At 47.6% G+C, this 24,621-nt stretch overlaps 1 protein-coding gene across 2 annotated transcripts in view; it reads right to left on the bottom strand.

Annotated features, from left to right (window-relative positions):
- The window catches only part of NOTCH2 (notch receptor 2), a 135,222-nt gene that overhangs the window by 86,662 nt on the left and 23,939 nt on the right, over positions 1-24,621 (bottom strand). For both annotated transcript variants that reach the window (XM_037906217.2, XM_037906218.2), the window contains exons 3-5: positions 16,212-16,471; positions 15,072-15,407; positions 7,386-7,508 (exon numbers count right to left, since the gene is read on the bottom strand). In XM_037906217.2, coding sequence (XP_037762145.1) covers positions 7,386-7,508; positions 15,072-15,407; positions 16,212-16,471 — 719 coding nt within the window. The remainder of the gene's footprint in view (positions 1-7,385; positions 7,509-15,071; positions 15,408-16,211; positions 16,472-24,621) is intronic.

Raw genomic sequence — 24,621 nt, 5'->3', positions numbered from 1 at the left:
AGCAGGAGAGTGGGGTGGGGGGAGAGAAAACCCCCTGCAGTGACAAACACCCATCCCCCCATGACCCGCGTGTACAAAAACAAACATCCCCTGCATTCTCCACAGCATGCACCCAACGAAGCGAGCTGCTAACCTTTGCTCTTTCAATGTAAGTGCTACAGTTACAAGATCTGGCCACATTTTAGCTGTTGTCCAGTGACACTGATAACTGATCGCCACCTGCCATATGACCTGTTTCAGTGAGGTGCCAATACCTCATGCAAGGCACTTAGTGTCCTCAGTGCTTCACAGAATTGAGCCCTCAGTTCAGAGTAGAGGTAGCAGTGAAAATGCTGAGGTATTGCTGAACTGCTTGTTATGGATAAAGCAGTTTGGGTTGTATACATTCATATACATTCAGCTTTAATTCTGAATTTTCATAGCGTCTAAAGTCTGCGGGGTCTAAAATGCCAGTGTTCTTGAAAGGTAACGTACACAAAGCTCTGATGTGCCCGCAACCTTAACTTTACCTTAAAATGAAGGTAATTCCCTCACAAACCTTTTCTGTAAAATTTTAGCCTGGTTCTAGAGAGCAAAGGGGATAAGGTATGCAGCATTCCTTTCCTTCCCTTTGCTTTTGCAGAAGGGGAGTCTTGTTAATGCACATGTAAGATCCTCCAGAGAATACCCATCTCCTGCAGACCTTAGGATGTACACAGGAGGAGGGCTCTGCCTGGGTAAACGCTTCTGCCCCTTAAGGGCCTTCGAAGGATCATGAAAAACTTCCTGAGCCTAGCAGCCCACAGCCCAAGGTGCTCACTGTTGGGAACTCCAGCCTTTGCCTCTGAAAGCCTTGAGAATTTAACCATAGCCCCAACCTTCCCACAAACCTTAGCAAGCTCATGGACTATCAGGAACCTCTCCCTCACATGAACCGTAGGATGGGCTAGTCAGCAGCCCCTGCCAACAAACCTGTATGCCTAGCTAGGCTCATGATGCCCCAACAAGGCAGAGTGGCCTCTTCAGTGGACTATTACTAAGTGTCATGAGAGGGGTCAAAAGGGTACCCCATAAATCTAAGGCTCAGGAGGACCCCCAAATCAGCTTAAAGCTTGCAGATGCTATAGGTCAAAACAAATCTTTTAAGGTCTGCAGTATGGCGCAAGCATGAGAGCTCAAAAGGTTCACTGGGGTTCTCCCACTGAGTGCCTCCCTCATGCCCTCCAAGGCCCCTGCTCTCTCCAGTTCCGTGCTCTGCAGGTCTCCTGCAGGTTAGGGCTAGGAGAGGCAGCCATTCTTCAAACATGAATTATTTTCCTCCACTCTTTTTGTAAGCTTGGACATAGAGAAAAGTGTTACAAGTCAAGCTGTGGGACACCTCAGTCACTGATGTGTTTTCACTTAAAAACAAATTTTCTGATTAAGTTCAATTTTGGTGGAAAGTTATTTTCCATTTACAAGCCTCCTTTATGACTGGTTTACAATGCGGTTGATTATCTGTACCAGGAAAAAAGCTAGAAAGATTTTATGAAACCTTCAGTCTCCAGCAGCCAAATTCCCTACCTTACGCTTGCCTGAGCTGCTGATCCAGAGATTTTCGTATTTAAAAAACTTTAATATGGCCTAATCTAGTGTACAGCTTTGAAGATTACTAGATCTCATAGGAAAGTACAATTAAGCTTTGTTTGTTTGTTTTTTAAGGAGCAAATCGCATTAGAGGTCCACAAGAGTACAAGAAGCCTGTGTTTAGGGTCATAATTCATGAACAATTTGTCCATTTCACTTTACATTTGTAGGAAAAATTCTACATTGGCTCCAGATGTAGTCTACTAGTTTTGCAGCTGTTTCTTTACTGGTGGATTTTGAAGTGGGGGCAAAATTACATTTAATTAAAAGTCAGTTGCAAACTAAGGAGTGGCTGGTACCGCACCATAATCACACTGATGCATTTACCTAGCCCTGGTCTACACTACGAGTTTAGGTCGGATTTAGCAGAGTTAGATCGGTTTAGCCCTGCACCCGTCCACACTACGAAGCCATTTTTTCCGACTTTAAGGGATCTTAAAACCGGTTTCTGTACTCCTCCACGACGAGTGGATAAGCGCTGAAATCAACCTCGCTGGGTCGAATTTGGGGTAGTGTGGACGCAATTTGACAGTATTGGCCCCTGGGAGCTATCCTAGAGTGCTCCATTGTGACTGCTCTGGACAGTACTCTCAACTCAGATGCACTGGCCAGGTAGAAAGGAAAAGCCCTGCGAACTTTTGAATTTCATTTCCTGTTTGGCCAGTGTGGTGAGCTCATCAGCAGAGGTGACTATGCAGAGCTCTTCAGCACAGGTGACCATGGAGTCCCAGAATCGCAAAAGAGCTCCAGCATGGACCGAACGGGAGGTACTGGATCTGATCGCTGTATGGGGAGATGAATCCGTGCTATCAGAACTCCGTTCCAAAAGACGAAATGCCAAAATATTTGAAAAAATCTCCAAGGGCATAAGGACAGAGGCTATCACAGGAACCCGCAGCAGTGCCGAGTGAAACTTAAGGAGCTTAGGCAAGCCTACCAAAAAACCCAAGAGGCAAATGGCGGCTCAGGGTCAGAACCCCAGACATGCCGCTTCTATGATGAGATGCATGCAATTCTAGAGGGTGCCCCTACCACTGCCCAACCCCTGTACGTGGACTCCTGCAAGGGGAGAGTCTCACGCAACAGGGATGAGGATTTTGGGGACGAGGAAAATGATGAGGAGGGGGAGGTTGAAAATAGCGCACACCAGGCAAGCGGAGAAACCCTTCTCCCTGACAGCCAGGAACTGTTTATCACCTTGGAGCCAATATCCTCCCAACCCGGGCTCCTAGACCTTGAAGGTGGAGAAAGCAGCTCTGGTGAGTGTACCTTTGTAAATATAATACACGGTTTAAAGGCAAGCGTGTTTAATGATTAATTTGCCCTGAAGACTTGGGATGCATTTGCAGCCAGTACAGCTACTGGAAAAGTCTGTTAACGTGTATGGGGATGGAGCGGAAATCCTCCAGGGACGTCTCAATGAAGCTCTCCTGGATGGATTCCCAAAGCCTTTGCAAAAGGTTTCTGGGGAGGGCAGCTTTATTCCGTCCTCCATGGTAGGACACTTTACCACGGTAGGCCAGCAGCACGTAGTCTGGAATTATTGCATAACAAAGCATGGCAGCATATGGTCCCAGTGTTTGCTGGCATTCAAGCAACATCCGTTCTCTGTGTTATCCTCAGGAGAGTGATCTCATTCATGGTCACCTGGTTGAAATAGGGGAATTTTATTAAGAGGACATTCAGAGGTGGCCGTTCCTGCTGGGCTGTTTGCCTGTGGCTGAACAGAAATCATCCCCACTGTTAGCCACGTGGTGCGGGGAGGGGTGAAACAATCATCCCAGAGAATTCAGTGTGTGGGGGGGAGGGAGGCGGGCAGTAGTTGGGTTTGTGCTGCACGTTAACCCGAAAACCACAGCCCCTCCTTCTAAATGGCCAAGCCATTTTAAAGGGCAAACCCAACGGGTGCTTGGTATGTGAAATTAGGGTGCTGCTGTTTGAAACTGTTCCCACATGTTAGGAAAGTTAAAGAAGCCAAAAGACTGTGGCTTACCATGTCTGCCTGCAAGCCAAATTCTGTTGCCCACCAGCCCTGCGTGTGTGATCTCACACCATACCGGCAGGACCTCAATATAAGAGGCAAAATGCAACCTTGTAAAGAAACCACACGTGCTATGTAATGTTAACAGCTTGGTTCACCATGAAAGAATCCACCCATTGTTCTCTAAAATCTCTTTTAAAGTCTCTTTTTAAAGATGACTAATCTCTCTTTTTTCCCCCACCAGCAGCTGCAAATGTTTCAACGCTCCCCCTATCATCTCAGTCCCAGATGCTATCAAAGATTAGAAGTCAAAAAAACGCACTCGCAATGAAATGTTCTCTGAGCTCATGCAGGCCTCCCACGCTGAAAGAGCCCAGCACAATGCATTGCGGGAGACAATGTCAGAGTCCAGGAAAGCACAAAATGAATGCAAGGACAGGAGGGATGAGCAAGAGGAGAGGAGGCGTCAGCATGATGAAAGGAGGCGGGATGTAATGCTGAGGCTACTGGAGGATCAAACTGATATGTTCCGGCGTATGGTTGAGGTGCAGGAAAGGCAGCAGGAGCACAGACCGCCGCCGCAGCCCATGTGTAACCAACCACCTTCCTCCCCAAGTTCCATAGCCTCCTCACCCAGATGCCCAAGAATGCGGTGGGGGGACCTCCAGGCACCCAACCACTCCACCGCAGAGGACTGCCCAAGCAACAGAAAGTTGGCATTCAATAAAGTTTTGAAGTCCAGTGTGGCCTTGTCCTTCCCTCCTCTCCCCGGTGCTTCCCTCGTCCCCCACCCCTCCCGGGCTACCTTGGCAGTTATCTCCCCATTTGTGTGACGAATTAATAAAGAATGCATGAATTTGAAACAATAATGACTTTATTGCCTCTGCAAGCAGTGATCAAAGGGGGGAGGGGAGGACAGTTGGCTTACAGAGAAGTAGAGTGAACCAAGAGGGCGGGTTTTCATCAAGAAACAAACAGAACTTTCACACCGTAGCCTGGCCAGTCATGAAACTGGTTTTCAAAGCTTCTCTGATGCGCAGCAAACCTGCTGTGCTCTTCTAACCGCCCTGGTGTCTGGCTGTGCGTAATCAGCGGCCAGGCGATTTGCCTCAACCTCCCACGCCGCCATAAACGTCTCCCCCTTTACTCTCATAGAGATTGTGGAGCACACAGCAAGCAGTAATAACAATGGGAATATTGGTTTCACGGAGATCTGAGTCCATAAACTGCGCCAGCGCGCTTTTAAACATCCAAATGCACACTCTACCACCATTCTGCACCTGCTCAGCCTATAGCTGAACAGCTCCTGACTACTGTCCAGGGTGCCTGTGTATGGCTTCATGAGCCAGGGCAATGAGGGGTAGCCTGGGTCCCCAAGGATAACTATAGGCATTTCAACATCCTCAACAGTTATTTTCTGGTCTGGAAAGTAAGTCCCTTGCTGCAGCCATTCCCACAGACCAGAGTTCCTAAAGATGTGAGCATCATGTAACTTTCCCAGCCATCCCACGTCCCTTGTGATCCACCAGTGCTTGCAGCACCACTGAAAAGTACCCCTTGCGGTTTAAGTACTGGCTGCCTTGGTGGTCTGGTCCCAAGATAGGGATATGCGTTCCGTCTATCGCCCCATTGCAGCAAAGCCATCCACTATGACCTGCACATTTCCCAGAGTCACTACCCTTGATAGCAGCAGCTCAGTGATCGCGTTGGCTACTTGCATCACAGCAGCCCCCACAGTAGACTTGCCCGCTCCAAATTGATTACCGACTGACCGGTAGCTGTCTGGCGTTGCAAGCTTCCACAGGGCTATCGCCACTTGCTTGTGAACTGTGAGGTCTGTTCTCATCTTGGTATTCTGGCACTTCAGGGCAGGGGAAAGCAAGTCACAAAGTTCCATGAAAGTGCCCTTACACATATGAAAGTTTCGCAGCCATTGGGAATCGTCCCAGACCTGCAACACTATGCGGTCCCACCAGTCTGTGCTTGTTTCCCGGGCCCAGAATCGGCATTCCACGGCATGAGCCTGCCCCAATGCCACCAGGATGGCCAAATTGCCAGGGCCCGTACTTTGAGAGAAGTCTGTGTCCATGTCCTCATCACTCTCCTCACCGCGCTGCCGTCGCCTACTCACCTGCTTTTGCAGGTTCTGGTTCTGCATATACTGCTGGATAACGCGCGTGGTGTTTAGAGCGGTCACAACTGCTGCGGTGATCTGAGCGAGCTCCATGCTTGCCGTGGTATGGTGTGAGCAGGAGAGCTGAGTGGCAGCGGAAGCGGCAGGTGGATGACGATGCTGACAGCAATATGGCGCCCGCACGGAAAAAGGCGCGAAACGATTGTCGGCCGTTGCTTTCACGGAGGGAGGGAGGGGTAGGCTGGCAGCAGACGGTGCTGCTGGCTGGGAGAGCTATCCCTCTGCCAATATTCCAGGCAGGACTGAATCTCCATTAGACAAAACTTAAACAAGAGAATGACCTGAGTCACTCCCATTTATGTGCAGGCGCCCCGACAGACTTTACCGAGGTCCGCCGGGGCACCTATGTCCGCCCAGGTGCCCCTGACACACCTCACTGAGATCTGCCAGGAGCACCCATGTCTGCCCAGGTGCCCCGACTAACCTGACCAAGGCTGGCCAGAGCACCCAGGAGACGATGAGTATGGCTACTAGTCATACTGCACTATCTGCTGCCACAAGGCAATGAGCTGCTGCTGTGTAGCAATGCAGTCCCACGTCTGCCAGCACCCAGGAGACGTATGGTGATGGTGAGCTGAGCGGGTTCCATGCTTGCCGTGATATGGCATCTGCATGGGTAACCTATGAAAAAAAAGGGGCGAAACGATTGTCTGCCGTTGCTTTCACGGAGGGAGGGAGGGAATGGGGGCCTGACGACATATACCCATACCACCCGCAACAATGTTTTTTGCCCCATCAGGCATTGGGATCTCAAGCCAGAATTCCAATGGGCGGCGGAGACTGCGGGAACTGTGGGATAGCTACCCACAGTGCAACACTCCGGAAGTCGACACTAGCCTCAATACTGTGGACGCACTCCGCTGACTTAATGGTCTTAATGGTTTTAAGTGGGAACACACACAATCAACTGTATAAAATCACTTTCTAAAAATTCGACTTCTATAAATTCAACCTAATTTCGTAGTGTAGACATACCCTTAGTTTTGCTCTTATGAGGGCCAGAATCATCTTACCATTCAAAAAGACAGCATGTCCTGTAGGCTGCTCCCTTACATCTTGTACAATATTTTCCTGACCACCACACAACTTTGTACACAGTACAGTTGCATTTTTATGCAGCTGTGGAATGTGTGCTATAGCTGTACAGTGACAGCATCCTGCAGTAGTCACACAGGCACAATCCAAGTGAAGATTCAGTCACATGTATTTGGTGCAATTATTTTTTTGTTTTATATTTATTTAATGCTTGTGAAAGTCTCAATGGGTGTCAAGCCATAGAAAAGAAATGGCATAGCAGGAGTAACATATGATTCCTATATATTCTCTCTCTCTTTCCCCTCACCAATATACCTTATCCCTGATCTGTTGGGACCACCACCCAGTGGTAAAATGGGAATTAATCCTCCATTGTTGTGGTGGCTTTGATGTGGTCACCATCTGCTAAGAATTTCACCGACACTCACCATCACAGGCTACTCAGCAGGTGTTAACAGCTTTCAGACACTCCCACCCCAAACTAGATTTAAACTGGTGAGCAAAACTGGTTTTGCATCCCAGTCCTATGAGCCACTGAGCCCCAACAGAAATATGTTACACAGTACCTACCTGTCCACTGTGGGAGGCAGTGGCAATTGTAAGTGTTCACACCATCCACACAAATCCCGCCATTCTGGCAATTATGATTTGGGCAGTCATCAATATTCTGCTCGCAGGTGCTTCCTTCAAAGCCTGGCCAAATTTGAAACATATGAGACTGAAATTATTTTCAGGGGTCCGTTAAAGAGGATTACCTGTCTGTGTGAACTGGTGTTTAACATGCTTTTCCTGTTGGTCTAGCTCCCTGCTGCACAATGGAGCAGCAGTCTGAACCAAGACTTGTCAGTAACGATATTCTGCGACTACTGAGCTCAAAGGGCTTGGACAGGTAGGTTGGCTTGTACAGGTAGGTTGGCTTGGGGGAAATGGGCCGGACCAAGCAACAAGAACATATCCCAGGAGTTATGAACATCAGCAGTTTGACTGGCCCCATTCTAGGCAGTACCTGGTGGCTGGTCCCCTACTATCTTTCTCTGTTCTCTTTATAGACTTCCCTGTTGCCTTAATGGAAACATGCTGCAGCAGCTGTTAGTGCCTCTTGATAATACCCAGCTCCCAGGTGTGTCTACTTGGGTTAGCTTCTTCTCACCCAAACATAAACTAAATCCTGAAAGAAGAACTACTACTCAATAAAAACTCAGGTAGCCTCTTGAAGTCTGCAACCACCTTCCCAACCCCCCCCCCCCCCCGGGTCTTTACAGTTATAGGGCTCGCAGCTGGCCTCTGCAAACAACAATACTTACGTAACATGGCATGCACATGAATGGCTTGTTCTCTTCATTTTTATAAACCTTTCCTGTTTTCCATTTTAGTTTCTCTCACTAGCTATTCTCTTTCCTTTTGGCTGGTGTGGCTCATTCTTCCTCCCTTCCCCTATATTTAGTTGCCTTTTATGTTCCAGGCCAGTGCAGAATAGCCTTCCTGCTTGGGGACTCCTTCCTGCTTGTATTCTCTCCCCATTCTTACCCACCTATACCCTCCTCAATTTGATTTTCATGCCCTGACCACTTAGGGTGCCTGAAGAACCCAAGGCACTTCTCATAGGAAGCTATCCTTGTACCCCGGCCAAACTCCAACTCACATCACGCCTACTTAAAATCACCCTGCAGTTTCTGTTGGATAAGGCATTCTTCACTTCTTGTACTAAAGGAGGCTGCATTTCAATGTGGTTGGAGTGAACAATTCCAGAATATATAGCTTTTAAATCAGATTAGTCTCTGAGGATTTTTGGATTATTACAATGACACAACCCCTTCATCCAGAGCATGCACTCTTCCCCTTGAGTGTCAGTGTTCTGTTGTGGACACCTCAGAGCTAGATTAGAAAGGTGTAGCTCTGATGCCAGCTCTGCAGCAGTGTCTCCCTGTATCTGATAGAAGGCTCCCAAGAAGTGATGGTCATGGGCTCCCCCACCTCACAGACTTCAGAGCATGGTGAACATTAGATCAAATAAATCCCAAACTGAACAGGTTTCACAAGTGTACTCACAGGACCAGGCATCTAAGACACATTGGAACGGGGTGGCCAACCTGTGGCTCCAGAGCTGCATGCAGCTCTTCAGAGGTTAATATGCGGCTCCTTACCTAGGCACTGATTTCGGGGCTGAAGATATAGATGCTAACTTCCAATGTGCTGAGGGGTGCTCACTGCTCAACCCCCTGCTCTGCCCCAAGCCCTGCCCCCACTCCACCCCTTCCCCCAAAGCCCCTTCTCCTTCCCCTGAGCCTGCCATGCCCTCGCTCCTTCCCCCTCCTGCACATGTGAAACAGCTGATTGTGGTGGGTGGGGGGTGTGGGGAGTAGGCGCTGATTGGTGGGGGCTGTCAGCAGGGAGGAGGGGCTGGGGAGTGGATGGGGCACTGCTGACATATTACTGCGGCTCTTTGGCAATGTACATTGGTAAATTCTGGCTCCTCAGGCTCAGGTTGGCCAACCTGCTTTTGAGTTCGAGGTCGCACAGAAATTAGGCTGTTTGGAAAAGTTTTCCAACCCCTGATTTTTCCAGTTGTCTCATCTCAAGAACACTGAGTGCACCCCCAAACTTCCCCAGGTAAAATTATTTTGTAAGAAGACAAGATCATTGTTCACATGCTGCACTCATGCAACCAACATGAGCAGCAAACACGCCCAGGACCATCAGCTCCAAAAGCTAAAGTGCCAGCCCCCAGAGCTAATGAGGAACTTTCATTGGCTTTGGTGACATTAGGACTTTCCCCGTTCTCTAACAGGTAAGGCCCAGAGGAGAACTGTATATTTAGCAATTCTACTGTACCTCAAATGAATTTCAGGTGCTTTGATGTGTGTGTAAAATTAAAGAGTAAAAAACACAGAAACAGAAGAAAGCTATTAAATCATGGAGCACGTCCCATGTTTGAATCCTACACTACATTTACTGTTTAGTCCTCTGGGAAATCTTGTGAGGGGAATAAATCACTATTTCCATTATACAGATAGGCAAAATGAAACCAAGGTTGAGAGTTGTATTGTAGTCCAGGGTTTCTCAACCCGTGGGTCAGACCCAAAACTGGGTCACCAGAATGTTTCAAAGGGCCGCGTGGCAGCTCCTGTGGCTCCTTGTCCCACAGGGCTGGCTGGGCTCACTCCCTGCTCCAGGCACTGCAACCTCCGGGGTCCCAACGCCACTCTGGTTTGGCCCAGTTGTCATGACAATGGGAGTCCGGGTAGGCAAGATTTGAGTGAGTGGCCCTGCAATCCCATGAACCAGGTCACAACTCCACTCACACAAATTTGGTCCTGTCAGAGGAGCGGGGCCAAACCTGAGCAGTGCTGCAACCCCAGAGGTTGCAACACCTGGAGCAGAGAGCCAAACCCAGCCAGGCTCACAGCACAGGAGCTGCAGGAGCCTCTGATTATGGGTGGGGTGAGTGCCAGGCAGGACCCAACTCTGCCAGTGGATAGAATACAACTGAAACCACCCCAAGGCCTCCACCCCCAGACTATTTACTGGGTTGTGACAGGCCATAAACATTTACAAATGGGTCCTGAGCCAAAAAAGGTTGAGAACCACTGATCTAGCAAACAGATAGCAGCCTCAGAAGCAATTTAAGCAGGTACTGCTACACTCGGGTAAAATGGGGCCCAACCAAGCCCCATTCACCCCAGCACTTTCCAGGCCAAACCTATGTAGGGGAAACCCTGCTTTTGGGGCACTAGGACAATGTGGCAACTCCTCTCCCCAGGGCCACATGGCTGTGGGGAAGAAAGTGCAGGGAGGAGCCAGCCACAGACCAAAGCCAGTAGAGCAGCTGCAGAAGCAGGGGACGTCAGACACTGAGGTCTATTTTCTACAGGATTGACTGGACATTGCTGTGCAGACTGGCTGTTCGCTCCAATCCCCTCTTCCTTAGTCTTTTCATCTCAGCCTGTCTCCACTCCTGCCCTTCATACCTTCCCACCTCTTTTTGTTTAGCAAATCTCCTCACTAAACCTCAACCCCAAAAAAGTTAAAAGAAAAACTGTGGAAGTAACAGGATGTTTGCAGGCCACCACACTGATCATTATGCTTGTACATTATCCTCTACCCCCACCCTTTGTCTGGTCTATGGAGATGGTAAATGCTTCAGGGCAGAGATTGTGTACTATTGCTGTCTGTACAGTGCCTAGTACAATGGGGCCCTGTCCTTGGCTGGTCCCTTGGCACTACCACAATTAATAGTGACCCTAGTTCTCATAGTTGACTTGCCAAAGGCAACGCTGCAAGTGACTTCTGTACTTCAGTTTCTTCATAGGAAAATACTGATATCCACATCTGCCTGACTTGCAGAGGGTTTGTGAGGTCTAAGTAAATAACACCTGCAGAATACTACTAAGAGCAGCCAGTGGAAGAGGAAAAAGAATAATTTACCAACTACTGGGTCCTGTCCTTGCATTTATTTGTTGATGCCAGCAACACAGGACAACAATCATTAGGGAAGCTGCATGTCAGTTAGATCAATACAGCAACTCAGCATAAAACGAAAGTACTGTGTGCACTTTACGAAGCTTGTGCCAACTTCAAACAGGCATTACAAGCAGTGCATAGCATCCTAAATATTTTTAAAGCACACATTTCCTGGTACACACTTCCCATAGCACGCACATGTCAGGTACTGTTTTGAGCAATGCAGTGCTTAAAAAATGTATGGAAATGGCTTTGAATAGAAACCACCAGCCTCAACCACCAAGCTTAGTCAAAAGCCCCATGGCACCTTACCAAAGACAGCAGATCAAAATGGATGTGAAGCATGAAGGTCCACACTCTTGTGGAGTTCCAGCTCCAAAAGTGCAAGTGGTCAAGTTTTTTGGTAACTTCTGATCTCCCAAATGCCCCATCCAATTTTCTTTATTTCAATCCTTATAAAATATAGCTGAAACTTTAGAAGTGTGATTTTTATGCCTATTTCAGGCTGTACACACTCAGCAATACTGTGGCTGAATTTGTAGCGGAACTCACCTCTTGCTGCAGAATTGTCCTAAAGTTCAGCTTTAATTGTTAAAAGTTTGATTTCTAGCCCTTCTGGTCAAGGTGCATGTTTGAAGTTCTCAGCATGTAAAACAATGCATTTATGCCTGCCTGAGTCTGCCACAAGTCTGAATTAATGCAGAGGAGCAAACTGCCCCCATTCATGTCATTCAGGGCCCCATGGACTGACACTGCAGCTACAACACTTAGTATTTTTCCAAGATGCCACAGAATTCATTATTTTGCTGCATCCAGACACCTGATGTTTTCTGTCTCCCTGCCCTGTTGGGACCAGCCTGCAGCTGGGTACATACTCAGGTGGCTAGCCAAAGCCACTTCCCATGGTGCTGCTGCCCACTGCTATCTTTCGCAGCCTAGCTTGAGTGGAGCTAGCACGTCTGTCTACTCTCACTGGGAAGTATGTTCCCAGTGGCTGTGTAAACATACCTTTAGAGAGATTAGTGTCTACCAATACATCAGGAAAAGCCCTGCATCACACCAGGCAGGATAGACCATTCTATTTAATATGCCTTTTCTATCACATTTCTAGGATGTTCTGCTTTAAATAAAGAGCAGTTTGAGGCCACAGTTGTATGACATGGTACGAAGTGCTAACAAACACATGAAGTTATTTCCTCTTTCTACAAGGTATTCCAGTTCTCACACACAGTCTGTTCTAGTCTGACAGATTCTTTCCTGGACAAGCTCTTAGAATTCCCTAGGGTTCTTATCTTAGTAAATGGGTAATTATTGTGATGGATAACAATGAATAGTCACTTTCCCAGCCACGAACTTCCTCTATTGACTTGTTTAACATTCTGTTGCCAAGTCAACTCCTTATTTGTCAGATATTTACAGCTATAAAACTCATTCTCACCACAATTAAAAGGAGTTTAAAATGCTGCAAGTTAAACATCTCTCATAAGTGTAATTTACTAAAACTGACTGACCTGAGAAACTTTCCATCTGTTTAGAATTAGGGATTGTCTACACAGCTTTTGTACCAATTTGACTAAAACTGGAGAAAAACTTAGTTAAACTGGTACAACCTCTGGTGTGGATGAGATTATACCAGTATAAGAAGTGTTTACACTGGCATAGCTTTTGGTAAATTTACCTCTAGAATGCAGGAATTTCCCTTGATTTCAGCTACGTGACTTAAGTAATTGCAACATTTGGATTATATAAACACACACATATGAGTTGGGAACCTAAAAGTTCTACAATCAACTATGCTGTGCATTCAGAGTAGCTGCATCACTGAAGAGAATACTATTGACACCACTGTAACTGCTCAGCCATTACTCCTTGTTTTCAAGCCTTTCTAGCTTCTTCCTCAATTCTCCATTGGTTCCTCACACTCTTCTGCTGGCCCCTTTCCCTCCCGTTCCTCCCACCGGAAGGGGTCAGAATTCAGGCCACCAGGAATCATCTCCCAAAACATCAGGACATTTCTTGGTGCCTTAGTTGCACTGGGGTGAGGAATGCCGGGATGCTTTTGCCTTCACCTGGGCAGTCAGTGGAAGTACCCTGGCTCACCAACCTTTTTTTCCCTTTTGATTTTTTTTAAATGGGAAGTTTTGTAAACCAAGTTACAACAACACACCACTGCCAATTTAGACATGAATGTCAGTCAGGACATACAAAGGAAAGGCTCTCAGAGCAACAAGAACTCACCCACACTGTACATGTTGTGTAATGAGACACATTAACAGTAACTATCAAAATGATATGTGGGTGCACTACTCTGGTAACTATGTTGTCATTTCCTGACTATATTTAAGGTCCAGATTTTAACCAGATAACACTGGTCTGCGGGGAAAAGGTGCAATGCGCTCCTATCCAACCTTGTGTCCCTGCAAGAAAGGGTAACTTCACTCATGTGAGCAGAGCAGTCCCATTGGTTTTGCAGGATCAGGGCCTTAGAACTTCCTGTTCTCTGTTTTCCTCTGCAATGGTTCTATCACAGAGGTGGGCAAACTATGGCCTGTGGGACCATCTTGCCCGCCCTTGAGCTCCCGGCTGGGGAGGCTAGCCCCCAGCCCCTCCCCTGTTGTCCCCTCTCTCCCACAGCCTCAGCTCGCCGCGCCGCCAGCGCTCTGGCCCGCTGCTCCTGCCAGGCAGCGCAGCTGGCTCTGGCCAGGAGGCAGGGCTGCAAGCTCCTGCTGCTCTGAGCTGCATGGTAAGGGGCGGGGAGCAGGGGGGGTAGGACAAGGGGCAGAGGGTCCCGGGGGGCAGTCAGGGGACGGAGAGCAGGGGGCGGTTAGATGGGGAGGAGGTTCTGGGGGGGGCAGTCACGGGACTCGGAACGGTGTGGGGGTTGGATAGGCATGGGAGTCCTGAGGGGCCTGTCAGAGGGTGTGTGTGTGGATAGGGGTCGGGGCAGTCAGGGGACAGGGAGAGGGGGAGGGGAGTTGGATAAGGGTCCGGGGGGGGCAGTTAGGGATGGGGGGTCCCAGGAGGGGGCGGACAGGGGATAAGGAGTGGGGGAGGGTGTTGGATGGGTCAGGGGTTCTGAGAGGGGCAGTCAGGGGCGGGAAGTGGGAGGGGGCAGATAGGGGGCGGAAGCCAGGCTGTTTGGGGAGGCACAGCCTTCCCTACCTGGCCCTCCATACAGTTTTGCAACTCTGATGAGGCCCTCGGGCCAAAAAGTTTGCTCACCCCTGTTCTAGCACAAGGCATAACAAAACATTGGGCACCACAGAGGTCAAATAGCTCCAGTTCAAGGAACTGAAGCTTCACTGATGAAGCCTGCAGAGCCTGCTAACCATAAACCAAGTCTTTCTTAAAAAAAAGAGGGAAATTAAAAGGCAATAGGTTAACATGAAAGCAACACTAGGCTGAGAAATCAAGCTGTCTCAGACGTCAGTAAATTTGAGCAATTTGTTTCTTCAATAATATTAACTGACATATTCAGCCTTTTCACCTGGGCCCCAGAACCCACCCATGTTTTCTTACCATGACCCTTCCAGTCCTGTGATCTTTAACCCCTTTCTCCTTCCCTAACACTAGGAGACTCCTCCCCTTTCATACTAGGAAACAGTGAGCCCACGCAACTAAGCCTTCATCTCAGCTCCCTTCCTTATCCAAACTTATGTTCCTTTTGTCCTAGCCCCCACATCACTCCAATATTGTACGAGGACCATATATCAGAAATAACCAAAACTTAAGTGCTTGATTTCCCAGCTTCACCACTGCATTCCAGCTGGGTTTTGGGAAGTACTAAGTATTTACCTGGCAGACAGTTACACTCATAGGTAAAGTCATTGGTTTGATGACATGTCCCTCCATTCATACATGGCGATGGTGAACATGGCACATAGGTGCTCTCACAGCGGTGTCCTCTAAAGCCTGGCTTGCACTGGCATTGGTAAGAACCGAGCAAATTGTGACAAGTTCCACCGTGTTGGCATTGTCCTGGTATGGCACATTCATTTACATCCATCTCGCACTTTGGGCCAATATAGCCTGCTGGGCAGGTGCAGGAGAACCCACTTCCAGATGTGATACAAGTACTTCCATTGGCACATGGCTGAGACACACAAGCGTCAATCCACTGGCAGTCCTTTCCTGTAGGACCAAGACATGTGTGAACTTCTGTCAATCAGAAATTGTTTGGATGGAAGATGCAGACTTCTCTCCCTCCATCCCCATGACACCCCAAAGCTGAGATGTCTTTCTGCACACACCAACTGTGTACTCTACCATGTTACAGTTAGATCTAAAACACAAGCACTTCCCATTGCAACCACCAATTTGATTTAGTTCTAACCTGTTTAGGTTGGAGCTGCAAGATAGAGAAACCTACGATTTATGAGAAGTAATCAATGAGCTGGAATGATACTGCACTGTTGACATTTACTCTCCTCTCCCACCTGGTCTTCAAGGATAAAAACAGGTTTCTGAATTTCCCCTCGACATAGAATTAAGCTTCCCAACAGAAAGCTGTTGCTGACTAAAGTTGCTCAGTTAGCTGTTCTTGGAGCTTGCCTACATGAGGCAGTTATTCTGGAATAAGATACAACATGAATTTAAAGTGCAATAGCTATTCTGGAATAACTCCTGATATACACAATCTCTTCCAGAATAACTATTGAGGTCAGTTTCCCCACTTGACAAGCCTTAAGAGATTAAAATACATTTGTATTTTTGAAGTGTTGCTATGAAGGGTGAGAGGCCCCAAATTTGGCTTTTTAAAAAAAAAAACCAAAATCTTTTCATGCTATATCTCCTAGCTCTCATTTCCAGTGCAGAAGCTATTAGTTTGACAGCATATTAGGGCAACACTAGAACATTTTTAAGAGGGTACATCCAGCTTAAAGGTACTTCAAATGGGAGGGGGGGATGACTAAGGACACAATTACGAAGTCCCACCTGTGTAACCTGGTGGACAGACACACTCATATGTGTCCTGGAGAAGCAGCTGGCAGGTCCCTCCATTTAAGCAGGGGTGAGACACAAAGCAGATGTGCGATTCAGAGTATCTGCAGTCCTCTCCTGTGAATCCTAGAGCACATTTACAAGTGGCTTTTCCGACCACAGATGTGGTTTCACATGTTCCTCCATTCTGACAGGTATGGCTTTCACAAGGGTTTCTGTACTGACAGTAGTCTCCAAGAAAACCCTCTGGACACCTACAAGAGAATGGAAATCATGATTAGCAGTGTGTTCACACTGATCCTCACAATGCAAGCTACTACTGTGAAAGGTCCCAGTACTGGCACTATTAACACCCAAAGTCTTTCCTACCTAGACTGCAACATTACAGATCCTAATGCATAGACTGTACTTGTTATTTATGGAAAGCCCTTTTGTTATTTATGACTGTCCAAAGTGAGCATCCTGAAAGTATAAGGTCATAACATGAATTCATATATAAAACTTAATGAAACTCCAATTACATTTAATGAGGGGCAAAAACATTCTGACCCACCCTCCCCGCCCCTCCTTACAACTGATAGACAGACAGACATACTGTCTCCCCATCCCTTCAATATTTTTAAACTTGAGTATTAGTTAATTCCATTTTGCTATACCTAATAATGTCCTCTGCAGAAGTAAACAACCAATCTGAATAACAGATATTATCCATCTCAAAACCTTTAGTGTACTTTTCCCCTTACAACACCACTGTGAAGTAGGAAAGTGCTGTTATCCCCACTATACAGATAGGGAGCTGAGGCTGTGACTTGTCAAAAGTTGAACACGAAGCCTCTAGCAACACAGGAACTGAACCTGGGTCTCCCAAGTCTCAGGCCATAGGCGCCGGCTTCCTCCTTTCGCCGGGGGTGCTCAACCCCTGCTCAGCCTCAGGCCCCACCCCACTCACCCCTTCCCCCAAGACTTCACCCCCACCCTGCCTCTTCCTGCCCAGTTCCACCCCCTCCCCCGAGCATGTCCCATCCCCACTCCCCCCCTTATACTGGCTGCCAGTGGGTGTGAAGCGCACCCACAGAGTTCATAGAAGGTGTTCATAGAATATCAGAGTTGGAAGGGACCCCTCAGGAGGTCATCTAGTCTAACCCCCTGCTCAGAGCAGGACCAATCCCCAGCGCCTATGTCCCAGGCTAACATTTTAACCCAGGGGTAGGCAAACTACGGCCCAAGGGCCGGATATGGCCCCTCAGGGCTTTGGATCCAGCCCACAGGATGGCCACCCCTGTGGCTCTGCGGGCCCCACGCCACTCCCAGAAGTGGCCAGCACCATGTCCCTGCAGCCCCTGCGGGAGTGGGGGGTGCAGAGAGCTCCACGCGCTGCCCTCACCCGTGAGTTCCACACCCGAAGCTCCCACTGGCCACGGTTCCCCATTTCCGGCCAATGGGAGCTTCGGGTGTGGAACCCACAGGTGAGGGCAAAGCGTGGAGCCCTCTGCTCCCCGCCCTCCCAGGGGTCGCAGGGATGTGGTGCCGGCCACTTCAGGAAGAAGCGCGGGGCTAGGGCAGGCAGGGAGCCTGCCTTAGCGGTGCAGCGCCACTGCCACCCTGGAGCCACTCCAGCTAAGTGGCGCTGGGCCGGAACCCGCACCCCAACCCCCTGCCCTGAGCCCCCTGCCGCAGCCCTCCTGCACCCCAACCCCCTGCCCTGAGCCCCCTCCTGTACCCCGAACCCCTGCCCTGAGCCCCCTGCCACACCCCCCTGCATCCCAACCCGCTACCCTAAACCTCCACCACACCCCGCACCCCAATCCCCTACCCTGATCCCCCTCCTGCAGCCCGCACCCCTGCCCTGAGCCCCCTGCCATACCCCTCCTGCACCCCAACTCCCTACCCTGATCCCACGCCGCACCCCAACCCTCTGCCCTGATCCCCCTCCTGCACCCCGAACCCTTGCCCTGAGCCCCCGCCGCACCCCAACCCCCTGCCCTGATACCGCTCCTGCACCCTGAAGCCCTGCCCTGAGCTCCCTGCCGCAGCCCACACCCCTCCTGCACCCCAACCCCCTACCCTGATCCCCCTCCTGCACCCCAACCCCCTGCCCTGAGCCCCCCACCACAGCCCGCACCCCAACCCCCTGCCCTGAGCCCCCTCCCACACTCCACACCCCTCCCTGCACCCCAACCTCCTTCACCCCAATCCCCTGCTCAGAGCCCCCTCCCGCACTCCAAACCCCCTCCTCCACCCCAACCCCTTGCCCTGAGACCCTTCCTGCACACTGCACCCCCTCCCACACCACACACTCCCTTCCGCACCCCAACCCCCTGCCCCAGCCCTACATTCATGGCCCTGCATGCAGTTTCCGTACCCAAATGTGACCCTTGGGCCAAAAAGTTTGCCCACCCATGCTTTAACCACTAGACCAGGGGTTCTCAAACTGGGGGTCGGGACCCCTCAGGGGATCACGAGATAATTACACGGGGGGGTCACAAGCTGTCAGCCTTCATACCAAACCCTGCTTTGCCTCCAGCATTTATAATGATGTTAAATATATTAAAAAGTGTTTTAAATTTATAACAGGGGGTCGCACTCAGAGGCTAGCTATGTGAAAGGGGTCACCAGTGCAAAAGTTTGAGAACCACTGCGCTAGACCATCTTTCTTCCATCTCTAAGAAATACAAAAATAAACTGGTACATTTAATGATAATTGGGGCAATATTATAAAGATTTATATTGCAGAATCACTATTTCTCACTAAGCAAGACTTGTGTAAACACAGTGCTGTCAGTGCTGTAATCCATCTGCTGACTGACCTTTGGACTAGGAATTTTCAATCCATTTTGAAGCACTGAGCAGAAACTGCCATTTATTCCCTTCAGCTAAAGGAGCAACCTGCAAAACGCACATCAAATAAGCCAAAATATCAAAAACGCAGAGAAAAATGGACAGTCAATCTGCAGATTTTTCTATATTCTAGATGGTTTGATGAGGAATCAGAATATGTACATCTTGTCTAAGAGGCAACTAGGCGCATCAGACATGACACACAATACAAATATTTTAGGGATGAACTCCAGATGCTCCATTTTCCCCACTCCAGGATATGAGTAATTCCAAATTAAGTCAGCGATAGTTACTCAGATCCAGGGGAGGGAGATTCTGAGTCCAAGAAGAGTGATTAGTTCTCTAGTGAGGTTCAAGGCAAAGTATCTAGCGGCAACAGAACTGAAATCAACTGTTTACTAATTTGTTTAAAATGCACACATCTGATGGATTAAAAACTGTCTGGTCTCCAAATGCAACTGTAACCAGGGAGTCATCTTCAAGCAGGTATGTTTCTAGTGTGGTTCCACATGGATCCCAGTGGCTGAAAGTTGAAGCTAGACAAATTCTGACTAGAAATAAGGGCACATTTTTTTAAATGAGAGTAATTAGCCATTGGAACAATTTACCGCGGGTCATGGTGAATTCTCCATCACCAACAATTTTTACATTAAGATTGATGTTTTTCTAAAAGTTCTGCTCCAATTCAAACATGAATTAACTCAGGGTTATCCTGTGGCCTGTGTTACACAGGAGGTCAGACTTAATTACCACAATGGTCTCTTCTTGTCTTATCATCTGTGAAAAAGCTTTGGATACATGTACAAAGAGGAACAGTTCCATGTACTATAAATGTCCTAAACTGAAGATCTTCTCCATCCATCCCCCCAAACTAGAATTCTCCCATAACCCTCTTTAATCTACTCCTACCCTTCCACACCAGAAAAAGTCTGGGAGAACACAAAAGATTTGCAGGGTGACCCAAGGTTAACAAGTTTGGGGAAGCAAATTCTGAAATTGAGGCTCCTTCTCTGAAAATACTCTGCTTCCTTTGGGGATGATGGCTCAAGCTCCTCAGTTGATCTGAACTGCTGTAGATGCCTAGACTTTAAGGTCTGAAGGGACTATTACGATCATCTAGTCTGATCTGCACATCACGGGCTACAGAATCCATTCCTATAACAGACCCATAACCTCTGTCTAAATCACTGAAGTCCTCAAATCTTGATTTTAAAACTTCAAGTTACAAAGAATCCACCATTTACTCTAATTCAAACCAGCAAGTGATTTGTGCCCCATGCTTCATAGGAAGGCAAAAAAATAATATGGTCTACTCTCTGCCAACTTGACCTGGTGGAAAATTTGTTTCCGACCCCAAAAATAGTGATCAGTTAGACCCTGAGCAAGTGGGTGAGACCCACCAGCCAGACACCAGGACTGCAACCAGGCTAGGTATAAATAAGTATGGAAGTAAGGAAGGTATAGAGAACGCTGATTTAGTGCATAAGCATTATGAGACAATATACTCTGAGAAACAGAAGACCCTGCACACATGCCCCATCATGTCACTAGAAACGTGGATCAGTTTATGCCTGGCAACTCTGAGGACTACAGTAAAGCTGATTTGAATGCTTCTAATCCACCAGCCACTGCTGTAAACTTGGATCAGTTTCCGTAGTAATGAGGCACAGAAAGATTTGCCTTTTCAAGTTCTTTACATAAAAAGCCACTTGTCCAGAGAACAGCTTAAAATTATAGCAGCTTGTGTCAGCTCCAAAATGACAGGCTCAGAACAGGAAATAATACCCTTTCCAAACAAAAGCCACTGTTTCTCCTCAGTTTTCCATCTAACCTTCAGGAACAGTGATGGGAGCATGAAGTTTGTCCTGGCACTTTCTAGAAGCATGTGAGCTTTCTTTGTCTACTTCTGCAAGAATTTAATCATTTATTTAAGAACAAGTTTCACACATAGGCTATTTCCAATTATGATTATGATTTTTGAAAGCTACAAAGAATTTGAAGTGGAAAAATGTGTTACGGGCTGCATCAGCGCTGCAGCTGTTTATAATTAAAGCTTCTCCTTTACTCTCTCTGGGCTACTTTCCAGCACAAATACTTTAGTCAGAACTTAGTCCAACCCACTTTTTTCCTTCACAGCTCCAGTCTGCAATTGCCTACAGTGCCCTAGTGCAGGCTCTCAAAAAGTTTCACAATAGATGTTCCCCTCGCTAAACACTCTAAAGATAGTTATTCAAATAAAAAAAAAAAAAAAAAAACAGCTGGAAATCCAAGGAGTTGGATTCAAACAATGCTGTCAATGCCAAAGAAACAGAATCAGCAGAACACATGGAGGCTGCTGATGCAGTTGTGCTGCCAAAGTTGCTGTTTCTCCCCAATGTTGTGTTTATCCCCTTTCTGTGGGGTCCTTTGAAAGAAACGTCCTTTCAGTTTGAATGGCTGTTCTTCGCCAGACAGTACTACATCCATTTTTGGTACATTCACCAGCTCAGTCTATCTGACTGCAGGATTACTTTAGCTAATCTTTCCAGATGTTTGGTTTTCATGGGAGTTTCCCATTCAGGCCTAAGGATATCATCTGGGGCTGCACAGGAGGAAGCATATAGTTCTAATTTGGTATGCGAAGGGAGGAATTTCCTAGAATGCTTGCACCCACTTGACACCCCCTTTGTTTTGATTGGAGGATCATTGGAGGGAAAACGCAGGCCCCACGACAAAGTTGACCCAGTTTGCAAATATTCTGGGACAGGTTTTAATCCGTCTTTTCCTTTTGACTCCCATACAGACTCAGGAGGAAAAACAGGATTCTCTGGCTAGTTTATCCCTCTCTTCTTACTATTTATCTTATAAGCACTTTGCGGCAGGGACTGTCTTTTTGTTGTGTGTCTGTACGATGTCTAGCACAGTGGGGTCCTGGTGCATGACTTGGACTCCTAGGTGCTACTGCAATACCAATAAACAAACAACAAAAGGACCAGAAGTCTCTATGGTGAGACTCAGCTTTGTTTTTCCTGCCCACTTGGGCCATGGGCAGCTTTTTGTCCCCATAGCCCAACTCCAGAGAATGTTGGGAGACTAGGGAATATAGAGCCAGCTTCTTCCCCTGGATTCTAGATGGAAAGAGTGAGCACTTCTCCTTTTGAGGAGCTCCTCCCTTTCCTTCAGCCTTTAGGATTTCCTTCCAATCCCTAAAGGGAGGGGGAAGGGGGTAGATCAAAAATCTCATCCTGAGCGGGAAAGGCCACCCCCTATTCTGAATTCAAGTTTCAAGTGGATGTTTTCCACTGATTGATCTGGGACTGACCCTGGCCCCTGAAAGCAGGTCCTGTGAAGACATCCACTTCAGTTCATGGAGCTCTTCTTTGTGGGCTGGGCCCTGCAGGCAGTCTGGGGCACTATCTCTCAACCCAGGTGGTCCCTGCAGCTGGAATCTGATTGAGAAGAGCCAGCTAAGAAGGGCCTACTTGAAATAAGGGCTGGCCAAAGTCCTGGAGAAGAGGATGGGCTAAATGAATTCAGATGGGCCTGGAAACCCCTTACCACCATCCTATTCCTCCACAGGACCCAAGCTGCTTTTAAGTCCTTCCACTGAGCTTGAAGGCAGGAGGCAGTGCAGCTTCTATCCAAGTTTTTGATTTGCATATAACCACAGAATTCAGCTTATGGTCAACATACCATCCCGCCCCAAGCAGAGGCAGGGGTAGGACATGGCATTGCACAAAACTTGGCAGCTGTGTTGGGGAGGTAGCTGGCATTTGCTCAGCGCCTGGGGCTGCTGCGGAGGTTACTGTGGTGAACAGTGTGATGGCGAGCCTAGGGCTATTGTTGCATTTTTGATCTTGTGGGTTTGGCAAAAGTCAGAATTCAAAAGAGACAGAAATTGGCTAAAAGTCTTTAAAAGTTTTTTTTGGTCTATCCTCTGGTTTATGAACATGCACACCCCAACCCTCTGCCTACCCCTAAGTGCATACAAAGTGTACAAAAATGCAGGCCATTGCACAAGGCCCTGTACAAATTTAGCAAGATGCCCCCTTCTTCCACAGCACTTCTAACAGCTTCATTCATTTCACTGTCTGTTCTGAAAACTCAGGTCAGTGATACCCTGAACAATACTTTATAATTTAGGCTATAGGCCTCTTTAGTGGAGTTCTTTGCTGTCTAGGCAAGTGCATTACTACTTTTTACAGCTTCTTTGATTTCTAACTGTGTCAATAAAATCCATTTAAGAAAAGTATTTTGTATCTACTGTCTGAACAGACTCATTGAGACACCTCAGAAAGAAAACTAATTCTGACCTCAGGATAGACAGAAACAGGAGGGAGGAATTTGCCTAACTACAAAGTCAAGGATAAAGGAGATTAGAAGCACCATCAAACAGTGCCATAAGAAAACTGGCACAGCGGGAACGGAGCTACCCAAAGCATATATAAACCAGTCACAAGAGCCATGTGCTTTAACAGAATATACAGGATCCAACATGGCTTTAACATCAGGTGCAAGATCTCCATCCCCACCCTGAAAGAATTAACCGCCAGAAGTTGGCCACGTTAGAGAAGACTTTTTCTAACCTAAATCCAGGTCTCTTTTTAAGCAGGACATGGACAGTACAGAATTACCACTCTGATGACAGTGGTTTCAGTACTAAGCTGTCATTTTCTAGCTGCTTTGCCAAGTATTTAGACTAGTTATTTTGCTTATGAACATTTTAGTCGAACCCAATTTTTATTCAGTGTATATCTACCTATGATGTACGGGGCTTCTACTTCATCTGTCCATTTGTTCCTCACGGATAGTAATTTAAAGCTGTGGTTGTTTGCAATACATCTGGCTGGTGGTGGCTTTAACCATTTATTTGAAAAAAAAAAATGTATGATTTAAAGCTGTATATAACTCTTGCTATTGCCTTTCTCCTTTCTGGGAAAAGTCCACTGCAGGCCCTAAATCTTCCCCTACTCCCAGCCTTAACAAGTTAGTCTGATAACACACTGGAACAAACAACTCTGTGGAGAGAAGAAAGAGGAAGACAGCCTCTCATTAACTTATTGCCAAACAGAGGAAGTACTGCAGCAAACTCAGAAAACACAACCAAGTGGGAGGGGTGGGGATTTAGCTAACTAGTGAGTGATACTGGAGAGCTCACAGTCAGCCCACTTGCCCTGGTCTGAAAGCTCAGCTTCCTGAACACAATGTTTCTACTCTTGCAGCTATAAAAATATTTCAGAAAACAGTTTAGGGTGCCCCAGCAGATGGGAAGTTCCCCTATTAAAAGTTCCCCATAGTCATTGCAAAGGAAAACAGGATGCTAACAGCCAACATGGAAATTCCACCTTAAAGGACTGAGTTTGAGTTTTCTGTTACATTTCCTTCCTCTCTACAAAAAACAAACCATTAAACCAGAACTGGAAATTTGGTGCAAGGTCATACAGGTGTCAGAACTTGCACGGCATGTCTTCAGTTTTCACTGGTGCCTTTAGAAGGACTGAGCTGTGAGACTGGGAGTAAGGGACGATTGGGCCTGCATTAGACTTTTACCAGAAAAGAAGGCAGGCAGCAGCAAGAGTTACAAACA

This window comes from Chelonia mydas, chromosome 8 (assembly GCF_015237465.2).
Source record: "Chelonia mydas isolate rCheMyd1 chromosome 8, rCheMyd1.pri.v2, whole genome shotgun sequence".
In the NCBI taxonomy this organism is placed as follows: Eukaryota; Metazoa; Chordata; order Testudines; family Cheloniidae; genus Chelonia; species Chelonia mydas.
This window is presented reverse-complemented; position numbering and strand designations above follow the sequence as displayed.